We start from the raw sequence: 24801 nt of genomic DNA on the forward strand, positions 1-24801 counted from the left end.
GTGATCTTTTGCTAGAGATTCTTGAAAATACACTTTTCTACATATGATTCTTTATAATAAAACATTAATTCTGATAATATGTACTTTTCCTAACACACTAATCATGGAAAAACTCATAAATACAGGCAGAGGAGAGGCAGGACCAGACAGGAGGAAAGGGGTGGGGACATTGATGTCAGAAGAAACTGGAGGTGAAAAAGAGAAAAAGCCAACTTGCCATCTCTAATCTCCCTTTTGGCCCTATGGTTGAACCGTTCACCGTAAAAAACAGGTGCCGTAGAGCTTGACCTCCACTCCAAACTCAGAAGTCTGACTGGTTCTCCTCGTGGCCCCACTCTGGGAGCAGCATGGGCTGCCCTGGCATCAATGACAGGGCAGGGTGACCACCATCTCATTTACCCATTTTTTCAGTTCCAGCATTATGCACTTAAAAGACTACTTGAATACATCCTAGAGCAGATTCATAAACACTTTTATGAATACTTTTCTTCTTTTTGTGGATATAAACTTGTACTCATTGGACCTCTCTTTTTTTTCCGAAGTGAAAATGAAGTTACTAATAAAATCACATGAATGCTTGAAGTTACAAAAATTAAGAACTATTGAGGATTGACTGTATCTTGTACGTAGCTAGTATTCTGTAGTAGTATAGGTAGAGGCAGACCTTAAAGGTTGTAGTGTCCAATACTTTCTTTTTATGGGTGAGGAAACTGAGGCATTCAGTTCAATATCCTCATTTGAAAGAGTTTACAGCTAAGGAAACCTAGGCACAGAAAGATTAAGGAACTTGCTCACATATAAATTAATTGACTGATTGGGTGCTTTACTTGTCTACTTTCAATGTACCTATACAGGAACCTTTAGAAATAGAATATAGCTCTACTTATTCTCCAACTGGTACTTTGTGCATTAGAATGTCCTGCTGCTGTTTTCCTCAGCCTACTTGGTATAAAATCATGCAGTTTGTAAAAAAGACATTGTAATGGTAATCCAAACAGCATTGGTCTCATCCTATCACATTTAATAATTTCCCATTACTTTTTGAAGAAATACACCTTACAGACTTGATCTTTTTATCTTAAAGCCTTCTTTATTTTTGCTCTTACCTGAAGCCATGTTCTCTATATGCCACTTGTACACAATTTGAACCACTGAAATATACCATTTATTTAGGTACAGTATGATTCTTGGGTTGCTTAAGATGTACAGTAACCTGAAAGAAAGAAGACAAGCATGATTAAATGTGACAGTTTGATGTAATAAAAAGAACATTGTGTTGGGAATTAGGATACCAAGTCTCTAAACCTTCCTTTCCTTGTTAAGTTACCAGACGCAGTTTGCTTCACCACTTCAGACTTTAGTGTCTTGATAAGTATTGGGGGATGGGGCGTCAAGACTCGAGGTAGCCTAAGGTCGTTTCATTTATTTGTTTCTCTGATTGTTTCAAAATTAAAACTCATCTTTGTTCTTTTATAGACTCTTCCTACTAATACAGTTCCTGAAAATGTGGGCAGCAGTGGCAGGTTCAAACTTGACATTTTGAAAAACAAAGCTAAAAGATCCTTGACCAGCTCTCTGGAAAATATCTTCTCAAGAGTAAGTCAAGTAGTTTTCTATGTAATATTGACTGTAAACACACATAGTTTCATTTTCTTTCAAAAAGGGTAGCAGACTCTTGTCATCAACAAAATTAATACCTTTATTTAAGTGAACTCTAGTTTAAAGAAAATTGTAAAAATGATCTTTTATATCTGGTATTGTTATGCTGATTCTAATACCTGAATGATCTATAGAGTCTGAGTAGCAGAGACATATGCACAGAAAAATGGAAACAGGGTATATAAATCTTAATGCTTGAAAAACTCAGTGTATTTTACTACATAAAATTGTTACAAACCTCCTCTTTTGTACTTGTCTGGGGTGTAAAAGAGTGTATATTGTGAGAACAAGATTAATTAGAATATTACATATACTTTAATATTAATAATAGAGATAAGGTATCTTTCAAGAACTCAATAAAATGATCCTTGTAGACTTATATATAATTCATCCCAAATAACCTATAAAACCTCACGATGTCGTATCAGTTAGCCAACAAACATTTCTTAAGTGTTTAAGGATCAGTACTTGGGTGGTAGTTGTGTGAGTAAAGAGAAGGGAAGATCTATCAGACCTGTTATAAAGGCAGAAATAAGATGTGGCAGCAGTGAGCAGTCAAAAGTGACATCAAAAGTTTCAAGTGTGAGTAACTAGGACAATGGTGGTGCCCTTGACAACAACAGGAAAGTTAGGAAAAGGGGAGAGTTTGGGGGGGAAAGATAATGAGTTTTATTTTGGACATGTTGAGCTTGAGATGTCTAAGGGACATCCTGTTTGAGATTCGTGAAAGGCAGATCTGTGATTGGGAAATTAGAGGTCAGGAGAGTGATAAGGGCTGGATATTTCTATCTGAGAGTCATTAGCAAAGAGAAGATATTTGAACCCAAAGAAGCTGATGAGATTGCTGGGAGAGAAAGTGTAGAGGAAAAGTTCTTACCCTTTTTGTGTCATGTATCTCTTTGCTAGTCTGGTAAAGTCCATAGACCCTTTCTCACAATAATATTTTCAAATGCATAAAATAAAATACACAGGATTACAAAGGAACCTTTGGGAGGGAGAAAAGAAGGCCGAAGACAGAGACTTGGAGAATATTGGTGTTAGTGATCTTGACCTAAAGGAAGATCCAGCCAAGAAGACTGAGGAAGAGTGGTCAGACAGGTAGGAAGAGAACTGTCAGAGAGGAGTCAAATAAATTTAGAGAATATTCATGAGAAGTAAGTGATGGGCAGTGTCAAAGTCTGCAGAGAGGTCAAGAAAGACGAGGCTTAGGAATGTGTCTTTAGGTTTGGCAATTAAAAGATCATTGGTAACTTGCAGAAAGCAGTTTCAGTTGGATGATGAGTTCAGAAAGCAGATTGCACAATGTTTAGAAGAGAGTAAAAGGGGAGAGAAAGTAAAGGTACTGACTGTAGATGCCATTTTTCAAGAAGTTTTGCCATGAAAGAGAGGAGAAATAAAGAATGATAGGCATTAGAGGTAGGAAGATAAATGAGGTTTTTCTAAGATTGGGGGAATATGTGGGCATGTTTGTAGACAAGTAGATAAGGAAGATATTGAAGATTAGTGTGGGGATAATAGAGAGCAGATCTGCTGGAGACAATGGGATGAAACAGGATCCAAGGTGCATTTAGAGGGATTAGCCTGGATGAGGAGTAGGGCCAAATCTGTGTGTGAAATGAAGGAAAAGAGACTGAGGTAAAGTCATCTGAGTGATGTAAAGACGAGGAGAAGCAGACAAAAACTTTTGGTGAATGACCTTTATTTATTTTTTTTTTGGCAAAGTTGGTGACAAGATCCTCAACTTAGAGTGCAGTATGGAGTTTGAGGAGAGATAAAAAGATTTGAAACAACCAATGTGGTTAGTGGGTTAGGGAATTAATTCAGGTGGTATAAAACAATTGATTTACTGCAGGAAGGGCCATTTTAAGCTAAAATGAATTTGCAGTGGACCCTGGCATTTTGGTTTTATGATATTTTCCAGCTCTACTTAGTAACAGAGGAATAGGAACAGTGGGAATAATCCAAGGATGTAATTTTGTAAGGCATAATTAGTGATAGGATAAAGAGGTAAGTAAAGGTACTTGAGTGTAGAGGAGATTTTAATATTTGAATTGTTTCACTAAGACATTGAGTTAGAGAAGGGATGAAAATGTAGCCAGTGCAGAGTTGATGACTTGGGAAAAAGCTGAGGGATGAAGGATTGGAGGTTACAATGGTTGGTTAGTTGGTTGTTGTCCTTCGTCTTCAAAGAGGACCAAAATGACACCACCATTGTAAAGTAAAATTTCCAACTGTGGCTGATTAGACCAAATATGAGCTCGGAATGTTCTACCACAGGTTGGGCTCAGAGAGTCTGTGTGAATATTTGGGGTGAATATCCCAAATTTGTGCATCCTGGATTTACTTTGTGCTGTCTTTTGCTCAAAGAGCACAGCATCTTTTCTTATGTGGGCACGTCATGCTGAGCGGTCCTGTGCCAGTGTCTCCCATGTTGCACAGTCAAATCCAAAGTTCTTGAGAGAGACCTTGAGAGTGTCCTTGTATCGTTTCTTCTGGCTGCTATGTGATTGCCTGCCACATGCAAATTCTCCATAAAATAGTCTTTTTGGCAAGTGGACATTTGGCATTTGAACAGCGTAGCCAGCCCATCAGAGTTGAGCTCTCTGAAACATATTTGAATACTTGGCAGTTCAGCTCGAGCAAGGACTACAGTGTCTGGTACCTTATCCTGCCAGGTGATCCTCAGAATCTTCCTAAGACAATTCAAATAGAAACGGTTCAGTTTCCTGGCATGGCGCTTGGTAGACTGTCCATGTTTCACAGGCATGCAACAATGAGGTCAACACAACAGCTCTGTAGACCTTCAATTTGGTAGTCAGTCTAATACCTCTTCTCTCCCAAACTTTCCTTTGGAGTCTCCCAAACGCTGAGCTAACTTTGGCAATGTGTACATCAACCTCATTGTCAATGTGTACGTCCCTGGGAAATATACTACCAAGGTAAGTGAACTTATCCACAGCATTCAAAACTTCTCCATTTGTTGTAATTGATGGTTCCATGTATGGATGGTGTGGTGGTGGCTGATGTTTTCTTGGTGTTAATTATTAGGCCAAAATTAGCATAGGCAGCAGAGAATTGATCCATACTTTGTTGCATCTCAGCTTCAGAGGCAGCACTGAGTGCACAATCATCTGCAAATGGAAAATCATGCACCAAGACTCCCTCCACTTTGGTCTTGGCTTGTGGCCTTTTCAAATTGAAGAACTTACCATCAGTACAGTAGTTGACCTTGATGCCATCTTCATCCTCATTGAAAGCATTTATCAACATGGCTGGAAACATCATGCTAAAAAGCATGGGAACAAGCACACAACCCTATTTCCCTCCATTGATGACTGGGAAGGCACAAGACCTTTGTACATTATCCAGAACCCAGGCAAACGTGCCATCATGAAATTGACGTACAATATTGATGAGCTTCTCCAGGCAACCAAATTTTGACATAATTTTCCATAAGCCCTCACGAATAACAGTGTCAAAGGCCTTGATCAGATCTACAAACATTGTGTACAGACCTCCGTTCTGTTCCTGGCATTTCTCCTGGAGTTGTCAGTCAGCAAGCACCATATCGACTGCTCCTCACCCCTTTCTGAAGGCACAATGGCTCTCAGGTATATGACCATCTTCCTAGTGAAGGATCAGCTTATTAAGGAGGACTCTAGCAAGAATTTTACCATCAATGACTAAGAGAGAGATCCCCCTGTGATTGTCACAGGACAATCTATTCCCTTTACCCTTATAGAGAAGGACAATGGAGACATCCTTGAACCCCTGGGGGATAATCTCCTCTTGCCATATAATCTGAAAAATTTAGTCATGTGATGACATGAGAAGGTCACGTGATGCACAAGTCTTCAGCAGTAAGTGAGCGTTGCTGTTGCAGTTTTCCAACTCCACTCCTCCCTAGGACTCCCTGCCACGTCTGGTAGTCTGAGCCTACTCTAGCATTAAAGTCACCCAGAATTATAAGCTTTTCCTCTTTTGACACATTGACGATAAGGGGCTCTAGGTGTTCGTAAATTTTTTCTTTAACTTCATCAGGGTTTGTCATTGTGGGAGCATAGGCACTGATGATGGTGGCATGGCGTTTTCCTGTGAGTGGCAATGCATTGTCATGAGCCTGTCATTCACTCCTTTTGGCAGGTATGCCAGCTTGCTGATTAGATTGGTTTTGATTGCAAAACCTACACCAGCTTCACAGTGCTCCCCTTCACTGTGCCCACTCTAGAAAAAGATGTATCTAGCTCCATCCACAGTACGCTGGCCTTCATTTGCCAACCTTGTTTCACTCAGGGCTGCTATTTAGATGTGATACCTATTGAGTTCTCTTGCAACAGGAGCAATTCTTTCATGTCTACTGGATTTTGTGTTGTCTATTAGTGTGCCATTTATGAGTGGAATCATCTTTGCAGATGTTTTCGTACATTTTTTTTGTGTTTCGACCATATAATGGGATTCCCTACCTGCTGCGGTAATCAGGCCAGGCTTGGGTAAGCAGGCAGTGTTTAGGGCATCATTTCTAGCCCCCTTTCTCACACCAGGAGGTGAGCAGGGCAGTCCTTAAGAGGCTTCTCAGACACCCAGCAGGCTGCCGGGTCCCACTGCTGCTTGCAGTGAGAAATGACCCTATGGCCTGGGCCTCCTGTGTGCAGGGTTGTGACTACAGCTCCCAGTGTATCCACACCTGCTGCTTCATCACTTGTCTATCGCCACAGGACTTTGAGGAATAATAGTGAAATGGTATGGGTGATGTCTTTTGATTCATGCATAAATTGGATTTAAGTGAGGCAAAATTGCACAAAGTTGTCAGCCGCACTCTGTCCTCCAGAGCCATCATAGTCCAGTGGCAGGACAGAGTCAAGATGGCTGGGGATGGCTCAGGATGCAGTGGATGACCTTGGTGTCTTTGATGTTTAACCAAGCTCTAAGTGCTCCACATCATGTGCTTCATCTGCCTTCATGACCATTGGAACAAATTGTTCTCATTTGCCCATTCCACCAGAGGAATTCTTCACATGCTTGGGGTAGACACCCCCCTAACTCACCAATGGGTTTGAGAACCCTTGGTTACCCTCAACCTGGTTTGGCCCATCTGCCGAAATGGTTTACCAGGGTGTGGCCGCTGTGTATGCTATAGCTTCTTGGAGCCACAGGTAAGAGTTAGGTGGAACAGGTGGACTCCAGAGGTGGAAGAGCCCTGAAAAGGGCTCGGCAGCCATCACACCAAAGGTACTGGTACTGGTCCTCCCTGAATATACCCTATACCCCAGGTTACAATGATAAGGAAGAACAGCATGGAGGAAAAGATGGAAAAATAAAAGATTATTATTATGTAAAGGAACTTCAGAGTTCATGAATATGAAAATGTAACACTTCTGAGTGATGACAACTGATGGCATAAATGACAACCATTTATATGTAGCTGTGGAGAAGTGGAAGAGTAAACCATAGAAAATGAGTACATTGAGACCTAGAAAACAGCTACCAGAATCTTGATGGGATAATAAATATGGATTGACTGAACTTTGGGAGGACATTTTACTGAGTGATGGTGGTAGAAGGAAAGTCTAGAAGGAGTAATTGGAAACAAGGAGTATTCCAGTTCTCCCACCATAACCAGTGAGTGGGGAAGAGGGCAGAAGTGAAAGTACAGCTAATATTGGAAAGGATGGCCAGGGAGGCAGGGGCAGCCGAATCTCCAGAAAATGGAAGGAGTGAAAAAGGAACTATTTAAGATGGAAGCAAGTTTGTTAACTACAGAACAAGCATTTCAGAGAGCACAGTGGAATGAGTAAATCTGAAGTGGGCCATTTGAGAGGTAGGTTTGAAGGGAGTGAGAGTAAAAAATCAGGTAGTAGGAAATGGTGTTGTGTTCAGTGACAGCTGTAGGTTCAGAATCACTTAAATGAGGAGAGTATGAGGGCGTGGGAGTATGAGATTTTGAATGAGCCCTGGCAAAGTGACTAGAAAGTGACTAGAAAGAGTTTTTGTAAGGAATGCAGGAAATGAAACTATTCATAGTCTTCCCTCATATGTTGCATATGGTGATGTTCTGTCCTGTGAATCCCAGAAGAGAGCAGGTAGAACAGGCAAAGGGAAAAACTAGCCGAAGGCAGGAACTATCACTTTGATTTGGATTTGGTCCAGAAATGACCTTCCAACCAATGGAGAAGGCTTTATCAGAGACAAAAAGAGGCTAGAAGTTGGTGTGCTGACCCTGGGACTAAAGCAGGGCTTCCTAGGAAGTCTCTGGAGAGAAGAAACCAGAAGCCAGTAATCTGGATTTGGGGCTGATATAAGACTCCTTAGAAGGACTGAATCAAAGAGACCAGAAGCAGGTGACCTAATGTTAGCACACTGACATTTTATTTTGAGATCCAAGTTGAATTTATTACAGGGGGTACAAGGCATTTCTGAAAGTGTTGCATGCACATTAACAAGTTCAATTCAATAGTCATTTATTGAGCTCCTACCTACTATGTGCCAGATTTTTGCTTTTAATTTTGATAGAAATAGAAAATAAATAATAGTCCCCAGTTTTCTATATAAAAAGCTTTTCATTTATTTGAAAACTGTTACTAAATTGTGCCCCCTCCTTCCCCTTGAGCTTTCCGTCGAAGTTTTATTTGTCTATCCTTTATGTAACTTCATAGCTCTCTTTTGAATTGCATGTAGGTTCACTGATAGCTTTTCTAGTTGTAAACCTGGATATTTTCTACTGTTCTAGTAAGGGCCTTCCCAGAGTTAAGTATATTGGAAGAAAAATATAATATTTCTCATGTGCTCTGCTTCTATTTACTTATTCCAGTATAATCCTTGTATTTTTAACTAAAGCACTATATTGCTGACTCAGGAAAAATAGAAATTCTGGCGAGATGTATGAGTTTATTAAAAAAAAGCCATTAAATTTTCCCTTTTACCTACACAGAAGGATATCTACATAGATATGAGAAGTAGACATATATCTGACTGGCCCATTGTTCATTCAGGTACTTTTTTTAGGTTATCTTATTTTGAAAACTCAGATTTTCCTTTTCTATTATTTTTCTATGTGCAAAAGTAGATGATTTACAGAATATTAGCTTTCTGAAGATACCTTTAGTTTATATGTGTATATAATATGTTATGAATCCTAAGCTCATATTTCATAAAGATCTAGACTTAATACATTTTTGCAAATTCAAGGTCTTATTTGAATATTGGGGACAAGACTTTTCTTTGCCAATAAAGCAAGGTAGGTAGACTGCTGAAGATTTCCTAGTTAGTAATAGGCACCCAGAATCTATGAAGCGTTATATTTTCTGCCTATTCTCTTATTGTTACTCAAATGATAATATTTCATATACCTTCCTCATAGGATTATTGTGAAAAAAATCACTTTGCAAATCTTCAAAATTTTATAGAATTGTGATTCATTTGAGTTCTTCTCTCCTTAGTGTCATGGATGTAATGTCTGATGTCTTGGGTTCATTTCCCTATTGTTGGCTCATTGTATTGAGGAGACTATAATTATACCTATGACCAAAATACTTGGGAAAAGCTAATCTGTAATTTCCCCTGTACCCATTCCTTGCTTATGTTGAGAAATAGGAGTCTACAATTTTAAGTTTTCTTTTAAATTAAACATTCTTATATAACCAATAGAACATCAGGCCTAAAGCCAGGAAGATCTGAGTTCAAGAGCAGGCTCAGATACTTAGTAGCTGTATGACCCTGAACAAGTCATTTAATCTCAGTCTGCCTCAGTTTTCTAAACTGCCAAACGACGATAATAGTAGCACCTACGTCTGAGTAGGGAGGATCAAATGAGGTAATATTTGTAAGGCGCTTAGTGCCCAGCACATAATAAAAGCATATAGTGCCATAGATGCTTAATAAATGTTTACTTCTTTCCTTTCCTTCCCTCCAACCCCCAAGGTAGGGTTGGAGAAGTTAGACATTTGATTATTTAAAGTTTATTGAAGAAAACTTTGTTTTCTTGGAGAAAGCCTTCGCTTTTCTTGAGTGTGTATGTGTGTGTGTGTGTGTGTGTGTATGTATGCATGTATGTGTATGTATGTGTTGCATTTGTGTTTTTATGCCTATGTATTTGTGAGAACAGCAGCTTTAGAGATGGAAAGTTGTTGTTGAGTTGTTTTCACTTGTATTCAACTCATTATTGACCCTATTTGGGGTTTTCTTGGCAAAAATACTGGAGTGGTTTGCCATTTTCTTCTCCAGCTCATTTGATTTGAGGATACTGAGGCAAACAGGGTTAAGTGATATGCCCAGGATCCCACAGCTGATAAGCGTCTGAGGCCAGATTTGAACTCAGGAAGATGAGTCTTTCTGACTTTCTGAGCCTGACAGTTTTTCCAGTGTGCTACCTAGCTGCCCCTGAGATGGAAAGACCTGGGTTCAAGTCCTGCCTCTGAAACTCATTAATTTTGTGATCCTGAGCAAGTCATTTAACATTTCAGTGCTCTAGGCACTCTCTAAGATTCTCAGTTACCAAAGTTTGCTGATCTGTAAACATTTTCTAGGTAATTACTGTGTCCCAGGCACTCTACTTAGCACTAGAGGTAAAAATAAAGCAGAAAAACAGCCCTTCCCTCCAAGGAGCTTACATTCTAATGAAACAGCATACAGAGAAGTAGGTACGTACAAGATTTATACAGAGTAGATCAAAAGTAATCTCAGAGGGGATGGCACCAGCCACTGATAGGATCAGGAAAGACCTTTGCAGAAGGTAGAATTTGAGTTGAATGTTGAAGGAAGCCAAGGAAGCTAAGACATGGAGATGGGGGACATTAGCATTTCAGGCATGGGGGACAGTCAGTGCAAGATATGGAGGTGGGAGACACTATCTTGTGTGAGGAATACTGAGAATTCTGTACATTGATAAAATCACAAATTCAGGACCCTGTTCCTCTCTCTCTCCTGAAAAATATATACTACAAGTATATTCTTATAAAAACTTCTCTTATAGTTTCTAGAATCATTCTTTTCTTTTCTACATTTTAAGTATTTGTAGCTTTTACTTTTTCATTGTAGATTCTAATAGCACCCTTTTTATGGAAACTAGCTACTAATAGCTAGCATCTATTATAGTATGTTAAACTTTGTAAATCTCTTTACAAATATTAACCCATTTGGTCCTCAGGACAAACCTGTGAGGTAGATGATATTGTTATCCTCATTTTATATAAAAATGAGGAAACTGAGGCAGACAAAGATTAAATGACTTGCCATGGATCACATAGTTGAGGCCAGATTTGAACTCGTCTTCCTGACTCTGGGCCCTATCCACTGTACTCTTATTCCTCTATTACTCTATTATTGTCTCTCATTCCTACTTTAATTCCTTGAAACACTAAAATTGCAGAACTTTGGAATTTTAGTGAATCCCATACCTCTTCTCTTCTAACCCTAACTTAGTAAGAATTCCCTCTGCAACATCCAAAAAAAGTGACTGTCCAGGGAGCTGAGATTGTGTAGTAAAAGCACAGACTTACTTAAGCTCTTCCCCAAATCCCTCCAAATTCCTGTAAGAAACTACTCTAAGCAAATTCTAGAGTTGTAAAACTCACAAAATGACAAGGGAAACAAATCTCCAGCCCAAGAAAGTGTGGAAGGTTGACAGGAAAGGTCAGTTGCAATGGGCTGGGAGCAGAGGACAGTACTACATGGGCTGTGCCATCACAGACAGGGCCAGAACAGGCCTCAGGGGACTGAATCACTGGCAGCTGTGGTGGTTTCCAGACTTCTTGGCCCACAAACATCAAAGATAGCATAGAAGATCAGTGGGAGTACTCTGTGGGACCTGAGTGGGGGAGGGATGCAATCTGACCCCAGCCCCAGGGCAAAAGTGGTAGCACCAGCAGCAGAAGTGGCTCCTTCTGGAGCTCCTGGCCCATAGACTGTGTGGAGATCTGGTGACTGATCAGAGGGCAATTGCAGGGATCTCTTTGCTGGTGCAGAGGCAGGATTCTCTTGCTTTGTCCTGTTTGGATCAGGGTTGCAGTCTTGGGATGAGGAGGAGCTCTGCTTTGATGGAGATTGTGGTGTGGTGGAGAGGGAATCCTCTTCACTGTTCTAAAGCAGAAAAGAGTGCTTGTGGTCACTCAGAAACCAGGGCACTGGTCAGGAAACGAGTAAACACTTCTCTTTTGCTCATACCGTCTTAGAAGAACTGAAAATTTACAGGCCCTTAGAATTAGCTCTGAAAACATCTGCCAAAAAAACCCCCCTGAAGTTTGGGATAGTACACCACCCCTCCTCCATTGGAAGCAGTGGAATTAGAAAGAATTTGAAAGTCGAATATTTGACTGAGAAAATGAGCAGATGGCATAAAAAAACTCAGACTATAGGATCTTACTTTGGTGACAAAGAAGATGAAAATGTACAATCAGAAGAAGACAACAAAGTCAAAGCTCTTACATCTAAAGCCTCCAAGAAAAATGTGAATTAGTCTCAGTCTGTGGAAGAGCTCAAAAAGGATTTTGAAAGTCAAGTACGAGAAGTAGAGGAAAAATTTGGAAGAAGAATGAGAGTGATGCAAGAAAATCATGAAATATGAGCCAGACCCCCAAAGATACTGAAGAAAATAACACCTTAAAAAATAGACTAACCTAAATGACAAAAGAGATCTAGAAAGTCAATGAGGTGAAGAATGCTTTCAAAAGCAGAACTGGCCAGATGGAAAAGGAGATCCAAAAACTCACTGAAGAAAATAATTCCTTAAAAATTAGAATGGAGCAAATGGAAACTAATGACTTCATGGGAAATCAAGAAAGTATAAAATAGAACCAAAAGAATGAAAAAAGAGAGCACAATGTGAAATATCTCATTGGAAAAACCACTGACTTGGAAAATAAATCCAGGAGATATAATTTAAAACTCATTGGACTACCTGAAAGCCATGACCAAAAAAAAAGAACCTTAGACATCGTCTTTCAAGAGATTATCAAGGAAAACTGCCCTGATATTCTAGAACCAGAAGGTAAAATAGAAATTGAAAGAATCCACTGATCACTTCTGGAAAGAGATCCCAAAAAGAAAACTTCCAGAAGTGTTATAACCACATTTCAGAGTTCCTAGGTCAAGGAGAAACTATTGCAAGCAGCCAGAGAGAAACAGTTCAAGTAGTATGGATACACAATCAGGATAGCACAAGATCTAGCAGCTTCTACATAAGGAATCAGAGGGTTTGAAATATGATATTTCAAAGGCTCAAAGGAGATAGGATTAAAACCAAGAATCACTTGCTCAGCAAAACTGAGTATAATACTTCTGGGGAAAAAATGGATGTTCAATGAAATAGAAGACTTTAAAGCATTCTTGATGAAAAGATGAGAGCTGAATAGAAAATTTGACTTTCAAACACAAGAATCAAAAGAAGCATGAAAAAGTAAACAGTAAAGATAAATCATAAGGGACTTATTAAAGCTGAATTGTTTACATTCCTACACGGAAAGATGATATTTGTAACTCAGTATTAGGGTAGTTGGAGGGAAGATAGATAGATAGATAGATAGATAGATAGATAGATAGATAGATGGATGGACGGACGGACGGACGGACGGACGGACGGACAGACAGATAGATAGATAGATAGATAGATAGATAGATAGATAGATAGATAGATGGCACAGGGTGAGATGAAGATGAAGGAATGATATCTAAAATGTAAAATTAAGGGGTAAGAGATGAAAATATTGGGAGAAAGAGAAAGGTAGAGATAGAATGGTGTAAATTATCTCCCCTGAAAGAGGCAAGAAGCTTTTATAATGGAGGGGAAGAGGAGGGAGGTGAGAGGGAATGAGTGAATGTTACTCTCATTGTATTTGGTTTAAGGAGGGAATAACATACACACTTAATTGTGTGTCTTACCTTACAGGAAGTGGGGGAAGGGGATAAGAGGGGAGGTGACAGAATGGAGGACAGATTGGGGGAGGGGGTAGCTGGAAGTAAACACTTTTGGAAAGGAACAAGCTCAAAGGAGAGAATAGAATAAATAGGGGGTGGTGGGATAGGATGGAGGAAAATATAGTCCTTCACAATATGACTGTTATGGAAGTGTTTTGCACAACTGCCCATGTATAACCTATGTTGAATTGCTTGCTTTCTCAACGAGAGTGAGTGTGGAGGGAAGAAGGGAGGGAATTTGGAACTCAAAGTTTTTTTTAATTTAATTAATTTATTTAACTTTAAAATTCATTTTCACAAAATTTTGGGTTCCAAATTTTCTCCCCATTTGTCCTCTCCCCCCACCCCAAAACACCGAACATTCTAATTGCCCCTGTTACCAATCTGCCCTCTCTTCTATCATCCTTCCCTTCCCTTGTCCCTATCTTTTCTTTTGTCCTGTAGGGCCAGATAACTTTCTATACTCCATTACCCGTATTTCTTATTTCCTAGTAGCAAGAACAGTATTCGACAGTTATACCTAAAACTTTGAGATCCAACTTCTCTTCATCCCTCCCTCCCCACCCATTCCCTTTGGTAAGGCAAGCAATTCAATATAGGCCATATCTGTGTAGTTTTGCAAATGACTTCCATAATAGTCGTGTTGTGTAAGACTAACTATATTTCCCTCCATCCTATCCTGCCCCCCATTGCTTCTATTCTCTCTTTTGATGCTGTCCCTCCCCAAGAGTGTTGACTTCAAATTGCTCCCTCCTCCCATTGCCCTCCCTTCCATCATCCCTCCCCACCCTGCTTATCCCCTTCTCCCCCACTTTCCTGTATTGTAAGATAGGTTTTCATACCACAATGAGTGTGCATTTTATTCCTTCCTTTAGTCGAATGTGATGAGTAAATTTCATATTTTTCTCTCACCTTCCCTCTTTTTCCCTCCACTAAAAAGTCTTTTGTTTGCCTGTCTTATGAGAGATAATTTGCCCCATTCCATTTCTCCCTTTCTCCTCCCAATATATTTCTCTCTCACTGCTTAATTTCATTTTTTAAAATATGATCCCATCCTATTCAATTCACTCTGTGCTGTCGCTCTGTGTGTGTGCGTGTGTGTGCGTGTGCATGTGTGTGTGTGTGTGTATAATCCCACCAACTACCCATATACTGAAAATTTTCAAGAGTTACAAATATTGTCTTTCCATGTAGGAATGTAAACAGTTCAACTTTAGTAAGTCCCTTATGACTTCTCTTTGCTGTTTACCTTTTCATATTTCTCTTCATTCTTGTGTTTGAAAGTCAAATTTTCTTATCAGCCCTGGTCTTTTCATAAAGAATGCTTAAAAGTCCTCTATTTCATTGAAAGACTATTTTTTTCCCCTGAAGTATTATACTCAGTTTTGCTGGGTAGGTGATTCTTGGTTTTAGTCTAGTTCCTTTGACTTCTGGAATATCATATTCCATGCCCTTCGAACCCTTAATGTAGAAGCTGCTAGATCTTGTGTTATCCTTATTGTATTTCCACAGTACTTGAATTGTTTCTTTCTAGCTGCTTGCAATATTTTCTCCTTGACCAGGGAACTCTGGAATTTGGCCACAATGTTCCTAGGAGTTTCTCTTTTTGGATCTCTTTCAGGTGATGATCTGTGGATTCCTTGAATACTTATTTTGCCCTCTGGTTCTAGAATATCAGGGCAGCTTTCCTGGATAATTTCATGAAAGATGATGTCTAGGCCCTTTTTTTGATCATGGCTTTCAGGTAGTCCCATAATTTTTGGATTGTCTCTCCTGGATCTGTTTTCCAGGTCAGTTGTTTTTCCAGTGAGATATTTCACATTATCTTCTATTTTTTCATTCTTTTGGTTTTGTTTTGTGATTTCTTGGTTTCTCATAAAGTCATCAACCTTTATCTGTTCCATTCTAATTTTGAAAGAACTATTTTCTTCAGTGAGCTTTTGAACCTCCTTTTCCATTTGTCTAATTCTGCTTTTGAAATCATTCTTCCCCTCATTGGCTTTTTTGAACCTCTTTTGCCAATTGAGTTAGGGGCTCCTTTAGCAGGGTGTTGACCTTCTTTTCATGCTTTTCTTGCATCTCTCTCATTTATCTTCCCAGTTTTTCCTCCACCTTTATAACTTGATTTTCAAAATCCTTTTTGAGCTCTTCCATGGCCTGAGCCCACTGAATATTAATTATGGATGTTTGGGATACAGAATCCTTGATGTTTATGTCTTTCCCTGATGGTAAGCATTGTTCTTCCTCATCAGAAAAGGATGGGAGGAGATATCTGTTCACCAAGAAAGTAACCTTCTATGGTCTTATTTTTTTTCCCTTTTCTGGGCATTTTCCCAGCCAGTTACTTGACTTCTGAGTTTCCTTTCCACACGCACCTGGCCTCCAGATCTGCCTAGCCAGCACTTAGGGGCTGAGATTCAAATGCTGCTCCCCAGCCTCAGGGCTTTGGCGGGGCGGGGCTGCTATTCAGTGTGAGATTAAGTTTAGGTGCTCAGGTGGGGGCAGGGCTGCCACAAGGGGCTCAGTTCCCTCAGGGGTTTTATGTGGAGACCTTCAACAATGGATCCAAGCTCCTGCCTGCTTTGGGAACCCTTGTCTGCTGCTTCCTCTGCTGCTGCCTCCCGAGGGGGCCTGAGTTATGGGGACACCCTGCTCCCCTCTAGGCGAGCCAAAAAGACTCTCTCTCTGACCTTTGGTGCCTGTGGGGTGGAGGGACCTGCTTGGCTGCTGGAGATTCTGTCCCTTTAGCCTGCTGGGATCTACTCCTCTCAGTGCTGCATGGCCAAGGCAGGGCTGTGCTGTGCTCCAGGTCTGGTGCACAACAGACCCTTCGCGTCGGTTTTTCAGGTCTCTCTGGAACAGAAATCTCCTCCACTCTGTTGTTCTGTGGCTTCTGCTGCTCCAGAATTTGTAGGGAGTTCTTCTTTACAGTTATTTTATGAGCTGTGGGTTTGGAGCTAGCATATGTGTATCTTTCTACTCTGGCATCTTGGCTCCTCCCCTCTGGAACCCAAAGTTTTAAAAATAAATGTTAAAAAATGTTTTTACATGCAACTGGGAAATAAGATGTACAGGCAGTGAGGTACAGAAATCTGTCTTGCCCTACAAGAAAATGAAGGGAAGGGTGATTGGAGGGGGAATGGAGTGATAGGGGGAAGACAGACTGGGTGAAGGGATAATCAGAATGCAAGCTGTCTTGGGGTGGGGGGAGGGAAGAGATGTGGAGAAAATTTGGAACTCAAAATCTTGTAGAAATAACTGTTGACTAAAATAAATTAATATATTTTTTAAAAGAATAAAACTATAAATTTAACCAGCAAAAAGAAAAAAAAGAAAAAGAAGTGACTGGACAATTTCTACTTGAAGATGTCATTGGTGGGGGATTAGCTGCCTGTGAAGGAAACTTATCCTATTTTGGAGCTGTGCTAAATTGTTAGGCTTGATATAAGAAAAAACATCCTAAGTCTGTCCTTCTGAAGCTTCATATGAAGAATCACAGAATTTCTGAGTTGGAAGGATCCTCAGTGCCATCTAGTCCAATCCATTAATGAAAGGCACTCCCACTGTAACGTAACTTGTAAGTAGTCATCCAGCCTTTGCTGAAAGACCTCACTACCTCTGGAGGCTGTCCATGCCACTTTGGACAATTTTAACCCCTAGCAAGTTTTCTATGACATCAAGCCTAAATGATGAAACTCCTATCCGTTTTTCCTGACTCTGTCCTTGAGGGCTACACAGAACAAATCTAATCTCTCCTCCAGGACCACCCTTCCAACACTCAAAGACAGCTATTTTGTCCCCAGGATGTCTTTTCTTCTCCAGGCTAAGATTGCCCACTTTAAGAAGTACCGAAGTATTGATCAGAATGCCCTCAGTTGATATTAACCTGTTTACTGTATTTATAGCATACTTTGTAGTCTGGAGAATGTCCCAGGAGAGTGGAGTTTAATTAGAAATTCAGACCAAGACAAAGTAAATGAATGGCACTTTTGTTCATTGTTTTGATAGGAGGCCCATTATGAGCTAATGTGTAAGGAAGGGATGAGCTTCTGGGCTCTGAGAAAGTTTCTCACAGCCCAACTCAGGCCTCTATTACGAAGAGCCATGGGTGAGCCAGGCTCTTTATCTGCTTCCTTTATCCTCTACTTTGACATCTCAACAAATTATAATGTCCAGAGACCCCAAAGCATTAATATGGAAGTGGAATTAGTAGATTAAAGCCTTTTCCATATACTATGTATGTGACCTTGGACAAGATTACTCATCAGTTTCCTTATCTGTATGATTAGAATATTGAACTAGGTGGATTCCCTAAGACCCCTTATAATTCTGAATCCTAAGATTCTAACAATGCATGGTGTAAGTTTGGTGAATGAAAAAGAATCATCCATAAATTTACTGAGGAGCTTGAGAGTTCATTCCCTGCTTTGTGCCATGCTGCAGCCCACAGAGTGGGAGGGACTTGAATTGGTCTAAAATGACTCTTTGGGATATTCGTTTGTCCTTATTTATATTTTATTTTATCTGAGAAAAAACAAAAGCCAAATTTCTTGTATATAAATGCTATAGTATAGTAGGAGGAATACTGAAATAATTGAATATTGAAATTGAAATATTGAATATTGAAAAAATATGTGAAATAGGTAATGTGGGTTTTAATCCCACTTAGGTAAACTGCATAAGTCCTTGTTTATTCATCTATAAAATTAGGTCTGAGGAAAGGAACACACATTTATTAACTGCCTACTTATATTCCAAGCCCTATGCTAAGAACTTTACAAATTTCATCTTATTTGATTCTCACAACAACCTTGTAAGGTAGATACTATTATGACTCCTACTTTACAGTTGAGGAAACTGAGGCAGACAGAGATTAACCAACTTGCTTAGGGTCAAACAAGTGTCTGAGGGTAGCTTTGAACTCAGGACTTCCTGACTCCAGGCCCAGCATTCTATCCACTATGTCAGTTTCAGTGATGAAAAATTATCATAGGCGTTTTTCCTGTTAAATCACATTCATTTCTTATTCTCTTCCCCTGGCAGAGTGAACCATCTCTTTGAACAAATTGCAAGATAAATGAAAGACTAAATAGCTTAGCAAGGCCAGTCTTTACATCAGACCTCTCTGATGACAAGCGTGTGATTCTGCACCAGTAGCTCCTTACCTCTGGGTCCTTGCTTGGTCATTATAATTACACAGTATCAGGCTTTGTTTTATAGGTCTTTTCATATACTGTTATAGTCATCGTACACGTTGTTTTCTTTGTTCTGCTTACGGCTCTTGATATCATTTCATATACATCTTCTGTGATTCTTTCACATCTTCATATTCATGTTTTCTTACCACTCAGTAATATTCTGTTACATTTATTCACCAACACATTTTGTATTCATTTCACAATTTAAGGATATCTATTTTATTTCTAATATAAAAGTACTGTTATGGTGTATAGAAATAAGATTGTCAGTTCGAGCAGCAACATGAGATGACATTCCCAGATTGGCTTTTGGGATTCAGGAGATATAGAACCAAAGTATTTAATTCTTGTCTTCCCACAGGGAGCTAACAGAATGAGAGGCCGTCTAGGAAGCATGGACAGCTTTGAACGGTCTAACAGTCTTGCTTCGGAGAAGGTACCAAATGAAAGCTAAATAAATGCTACTGTCTTAGGACTTGATAGTTTGCTGCAGGTTTCAGGGACATATAAACTAATATATTGTGACTTGCTTGGCATTGTCCACTTATACCCCAGATACGTTTGCTACTATTTGAGTTTTCAGTATGTATTTTATATTTCTAATATCTATTAAACCTTGTTAAAATTGACTGGATGGTAACGTTTATGTAGTATTTTGTACATAAACGTGGATTTTTTGTATGTATTTTGAGGAGTTCAGTTGGACTCCATTGGTGCTTGGGGACAACAAATATCTCCCCTTTTCTAGGCTAGCTGTGTTGTAACAAGCTTTTCACCATGTGGGGTTTTTCTTTTTGATGATGCAGTTTGATCCTCAGTACATACAAATTCATATAGTAATGAGCTGTTGTTATAGTACAGTTTTGCTGTACTTCAGAACTAATTTCGTTTTTGTTCTTTCTCCTTTCACTTGTTTCTCTTAATTGCAACTTCATACTCACATGTTTCTTTTAGAAAATAACCTTCTTGTTTTTACTCCTGGTTCTTAGTAATCCTGAAAATTAAAGCATAATCATGTTAATTCCTTTTAAAATATATATTGCAATTTGAAACCTATTCAAACTAATTTCTTTTTAAACCTATAAAAATAATTTTAATAAACTTTTTATTTGTGGAGTATCCCAGAGGTTTTATTACAAACCTTATTGGTCTTAGCAGTCTAAGAACCATGAATTATATCATGACCATTCTATAACATATAAACAGTGTACCTGTCTGAATTGGAAGATTTATTAGGCTTGTCCATACAATATGAGACACATTCCGGCATAACTCACTTTTCCTTTATTTCCTGTTGTTCATGTTTTTCAGTTTGCCCCAGGCAACACGTAGTTGGACAATAGGGGACAAGGATGCATAACAGATTTTATTATTTAATTTTCCTGCTGCTGCTAACACTGGACACTCAGACTGTGTTATATTGTTTTGACAGTACAGGAAGTATGCGACTGATATGTCAAGGAAATTAGCAGACACATGTACACAAACCCCACCCGCTTTTGGTCATGATCTTTTTTCATCTTTGTGCCAACAGTCAGAAGTATAGTAGCTACAGCATTTTACTGCCACAGATTGTCAGAGGAAAGAATACCTTGTCACCACTTTCTCATTTTGGTCTGTCTTTCGGATGCTTTTGTTCCAGAGCAAGTTTATCAAAAGAAGTTGGTCAGTAAAAAAGGTAATTTGGTCATGGTCCAGGAAGAAGAAGAGACATCCCCTCTCTTTTGAGCTTTTTTATCTGGTCAGGCCTGCCATGCTTTCTGTGAGAAAGCAAGGCTTCATTCCCTTTTGATTTCTTCTCAGGACTGTTCACCAGGTGACTCTCCACCAGGCACCCCGCCAGCCTCCCCACTGTACTCAGCCTGGCAGACATTCCCCGAAGAGGACTCGGACTCCCCTCAGTTTCGAAGGCGGGCACACACGTTCAGCCATCCCCCTTCAAGTACAAAGAGAAAGATCGCCTTACAGGATGGGCGATCTCATGGTGTTCGGTCCCCTCTCCTGAGACAGAGTTCCATTGAACAGTGCAGGTGAGTCTGAACTTTCCTTCCTATTGGACTTGGCAGTGCTGATTTTGATGAGAGTTGTGCTGGGAGGGAAATGCTGTCACATAAAAAGCATACAAAATTAGAGCCCTATTTTCTGTAGAAAGAGGAGAAAGGAGCTGTGTCGATTTATCAGTGCTAACATAGTATTATTGGTTAGTCCAAGTTGTGCAGTATGCATATTGCTTGGAAAAAAATGACAAAACCCCAACTTACAGAAAACTGCAGGCAGAGGTTTAAGATACATCAGCAATCTATTTATGTTTAATAAAGGGAAAGGATGGAAGGGGGTTATCATAGACTTATTGTGACTGAAATTCGCTGACTATACAAGTTAGTGGCTACAAAGAAATGAACTTAGTGAGTTTTAGAATAACTAATCACTAGAACTTCCTGTTCACACAAAATCAAATGGCTAGATATGACATATACTAAATTAATTTTCAAATTGGAATAGTAATTTTGTTATGCAAAATAACATGTAAGAGATGATTCTTTTGGATTTCCCTCTAGAATGAAATAAGTAGCCTAACCAATGAAGACAATGCATACCATAGTTGACAGGAAGTATAGCAAGCTGAAAAAACCACTCTCAAGAACTTATATGACATGGTATTTCAGAATTAAGTTTATTATGTCATCTTTATCATGATATGATAAGTGTTAAAATTTTGTTCTGGAGTTGTAGAATAATGTGCATACTTAATACTTTCTTCTTTTCTTAATGTTATAACCGAAAAAAAAATTTGTTTCCCAGAACTCACATTCTTTCTCTTTATTATATATAAGAAGTTACTTAGAAAATAAAGAGTAGACACCATAGGGAGGATGACATTAACTCTTATAGTGATTGTTGTCAGCTTTACTAGTGTTCTAAATTTCTAGAAGTTATTAGGACTAAAGATGGCAAAAATGTTTTAAAGGAATATAGAAGAAAGTAAATGAATTGAGGCAAAACCTCCTTTTCTTCCCATATAAAGATATCTCTGCCTCATATTTTGTAATATCTTAATAAAAATGAAATTATTTTAATATTAATATAATAGATAATATGAAGAAAAGTAAAACAAAAATTACATTTGTATTTACCTAAGACAGTCAATCTTTTCTTTCCCAGGTTGAAGTCTCATAAGCTCTGTTCAGGAGTTTAAATGAACACTCTTACTGAGGGGCTTTTTTCTTTCCTCAAACAAGCAGACAAAATACCCTTCAGAATATGTCAGTTAAAATAATTATCAATTTATCTTTCTAAAACGAAGAAAATAAGGGATCACTTTGAGGTTAAGCTAGTGCACGAAGATGCTGTTTGTGGCAATGTAGTGCAGGTTAGCAGATTTAGTTTCCCAAATGCTATGTGGACTACATCTATAAGGACCTTGGATGAATAAAATCAAGTCAATGAACATGAAAACTGGTGTTATAAAACTGAAATATAGACACTGATTTCTAAAAGCAAAGCATGCTATTCCTCTATTTTTAGAAAAGCTTACTACTTTATTTAAAATAATCGGGCTTTTGAAGTACTGACAACCTGCTTTTCCTTGTGGACTTGTTTCCTGTGATTATTTCCCATGAAATTTCTCTTACATGTGAAAACAAATAACACTTTGTCCCCAAATTTCTGTTAGAATCCTTAAAGACAAATGCATGATGTAAGGGATACTGCATAAATTAGAAAGCATTACATTAGGTTGTGAAATGAGGTATTGCATAGAGAGAGTGATATGTTAGCTTTCTCAGGTCTGATTCCATACTTTCATTTTTCTCACATAATTAATTGATATCAAGAGTCTGTATAGAAGATTTTTTTTCTTAATGAATAAAAACCTTAACTGTTATACCATAAATTAAAACAAATCTGCTGTATTTTCTGTGCTTAGCATTCTTCCATCAGGTCGACGCATTCACAAGGAGAGTAAATCTTCTTCTTCCAGTCTTCCAAGTCTTCATACTTCCATGTCTGCCCCTTCCTTCTCTGCCCCCTCTTTCCTGAAAAGCTTTTACCAGAGTTCAGGTAGACTGTCCCCACAGTATGAAAATGAAATAAGGTGAGAGCAGTAGCCTCTTTTGGCAAAGAGTGCTTCTGGTGTGCTGATATGCTAATAAAAATTAATAAATTTTGAAGTGACATCTACGTATCCTGCTTTGTGCTAATTTCTAGTTTGTTTTTCTAAATATTTGATTTGTTTCTGGTTGAGTATCCTAATGAGAGAGAGTTTTGAAAGTAGAAAATTAACCAAAGTGAAGAACCGTTATTTGAAATTGGTAGTTTTCACACTTTTTTTCTAGTGTGGACCCTATCTTAATTTTTTTCCCAGATCTCAGAATCCTAAACTTAGATGTGATGGTAGAAAGAGATCTGGAACTGATAATATTAAATACTAACTTCTTTCCATGAATCCCCAGACTTGCCTCTTGGAATGCCATAATTCCTTAGAACAATGTTTGAAAGCTACTGATAAATGACTCTGCCTGAGAAAGGTGATTGATGCATGTTAGTCCTTTTTTTGAATGCTTCAAGAAATTAAATGTTTATCTGACTAATTTTCTTTGACTTGGATTTAATTTTCTGTGTTTAAATGGATATAGGATCCAGAACCCACAATTCTAAATAACAGTTGGGGAATGGATGGAGTGAGGAGGTAGGGGAGAGGTTTGATGGTGATTTTGAATTCTAAAAAAGGGGATTTTAAAAATTGCTCACTCATTGTGATGGTTAGATTAATAAATGTTTCTGAGTGTAAAATGTTACATATGTTGTTTTACAACACAATCTCATTGCTTGCTTTTCGTGTGTATTATTATTTTTCTTCAGAATTGGATTCTAATATTCACATTTGCATATTCTCCCTAGACTGGTTTTAATGAGGAAATAGTGAATCCAGAGGTACACACTAAATATCATTGGAAATTGTAGTTCTATTGACTTACTTCAAAGGCCATATTTACAGTGGGCAGTAAGAGGTAAGAAGACTGGAAAGGTAGAGGGAGCTAGGTTATAAAGGGCCTTGAACTCAGAAGGCTTGATATTTAATCTCTGAGAAGATAGAAGGTTACTCCAGTTTTCCTGAGTAGGGGAGTGACATAGTCAGATGTGTACTTTAGGAAATCACTAACATCTGAGTGAAAAATGGACTAAATGGATGGAGATAGACTGGAGACAGTGGGGCTGACCAGCAGGGTATTGCAGTAGTCCAGGTGTGAGGTGATGAAGGCCTGTAACACAGTGATAGCGGTGTCAGAGGAGAGAAGGGGGTGTTTGTGAGAGATGTTACGAAATAACAGATAAAATCCACAGGCCTTGGCAACAAATTAAATATGGGAGGTGAAAGAGAGTGAGAAGCTGAGGATGGCAGCTAGATTTTGAGCCTGAGTGAATAGTTTGTTCCCTGGATAGTAATAAGAAAATTTTGATAAGAGGAGTGTTTGAAGTAGGATGAAAATAAGGTCATTTTTTTTTTTTGCCATGTTGAGTTTAAGATTTCTATGGGACATCTAGTTTAAAGATTTCTATTAGGCAGTTGGATATGTGACACTGGAGGTCAGCTAGGGCAGAATAAGTAGATTTTAGAATGCAGCATAGAGATAATATTTAAAACTATGGGAGCATATGGGATCACCGAGTAAAATAGCTTAGAGAGAAAAGAGAAGATGACACAAGACATTCTAGAGACATGCATTTTTTGTTTATGCTTACACATTAAGCTTTATGCTTAACCATCATGGTCTCTGAGAGGTTCTGCTTCAGGGTGAGCAAGGAGCTTTTAGTGTAGGAGGTGTTCATCTAGTATGGAGAAGAGGAGGTGGTGACTCTGTTGACTTGGCTGTGAGATGCTGTACTAATTGTGCATTCTCCCATAGCAGTGGTAGTTTTGAGGATGGTAACTATTTTACAAATATATTTGCATTTGTGTATTCATACATATATGGATATGGCTTATCAGGAGAGAGGGAGTAATAACTAGGTTACATGACACTTAAAGTGAACCCAT

At 38.8% G+C, this 24801-nt stretch overlaps 1 protein-coding gene across 7 annotated transcripts in view; it reads left to right on the plus strand.

The window, feature by feature from the left end:
* The window catches only part of TBC1D4 (TBC1 domain family member 4), a 216783-nt gene that overhangs the window by 146544 nt on the left and 45438 nt on the right, over positions 1-24801 (plus strand). For 5 of the 7 annotated variants that reach the window (XM_072622295.1, XM_072622294.1, XM_072622296.1 and 2 more), the window contains 3 exons: positions 1477-1596; positions 19126-19200; positions 20568-20794. In XM_072622295.1, the coding sequence (XP_072478396.1) occupies positions 1477-1596; positions 19126-19200; positions 20568-20794 (422 nt within the window). Of the gene's footprint in view, positions 1-1476; positions 1597-19125; positions 19201-20304; positions 20443-20567; positions 20795-22689; positions 22858-24801 lie in introns of those variants that run through there. The other 2 variants (XM_072622300.1, XM_072622299.1) reach the window with 2 other exon arrangements.

This window comes from Notamacropus eugenii, chromosome 6, assembly GCF_028372415.1.
Source record: "Notamacropus eugenii isolate mMacEug1 chromosome 6, mMacEug1.pri_v2, whole genome shotgun sequence".
In the NCBI taxonomy this organism is placed as follows: domain Eukaryota; kingdom Metazoa; phylum Chordata; class Mammalia; order Diprotodontia; family Macropodidae; genus Notamacropus; species Notamacropus eugenii.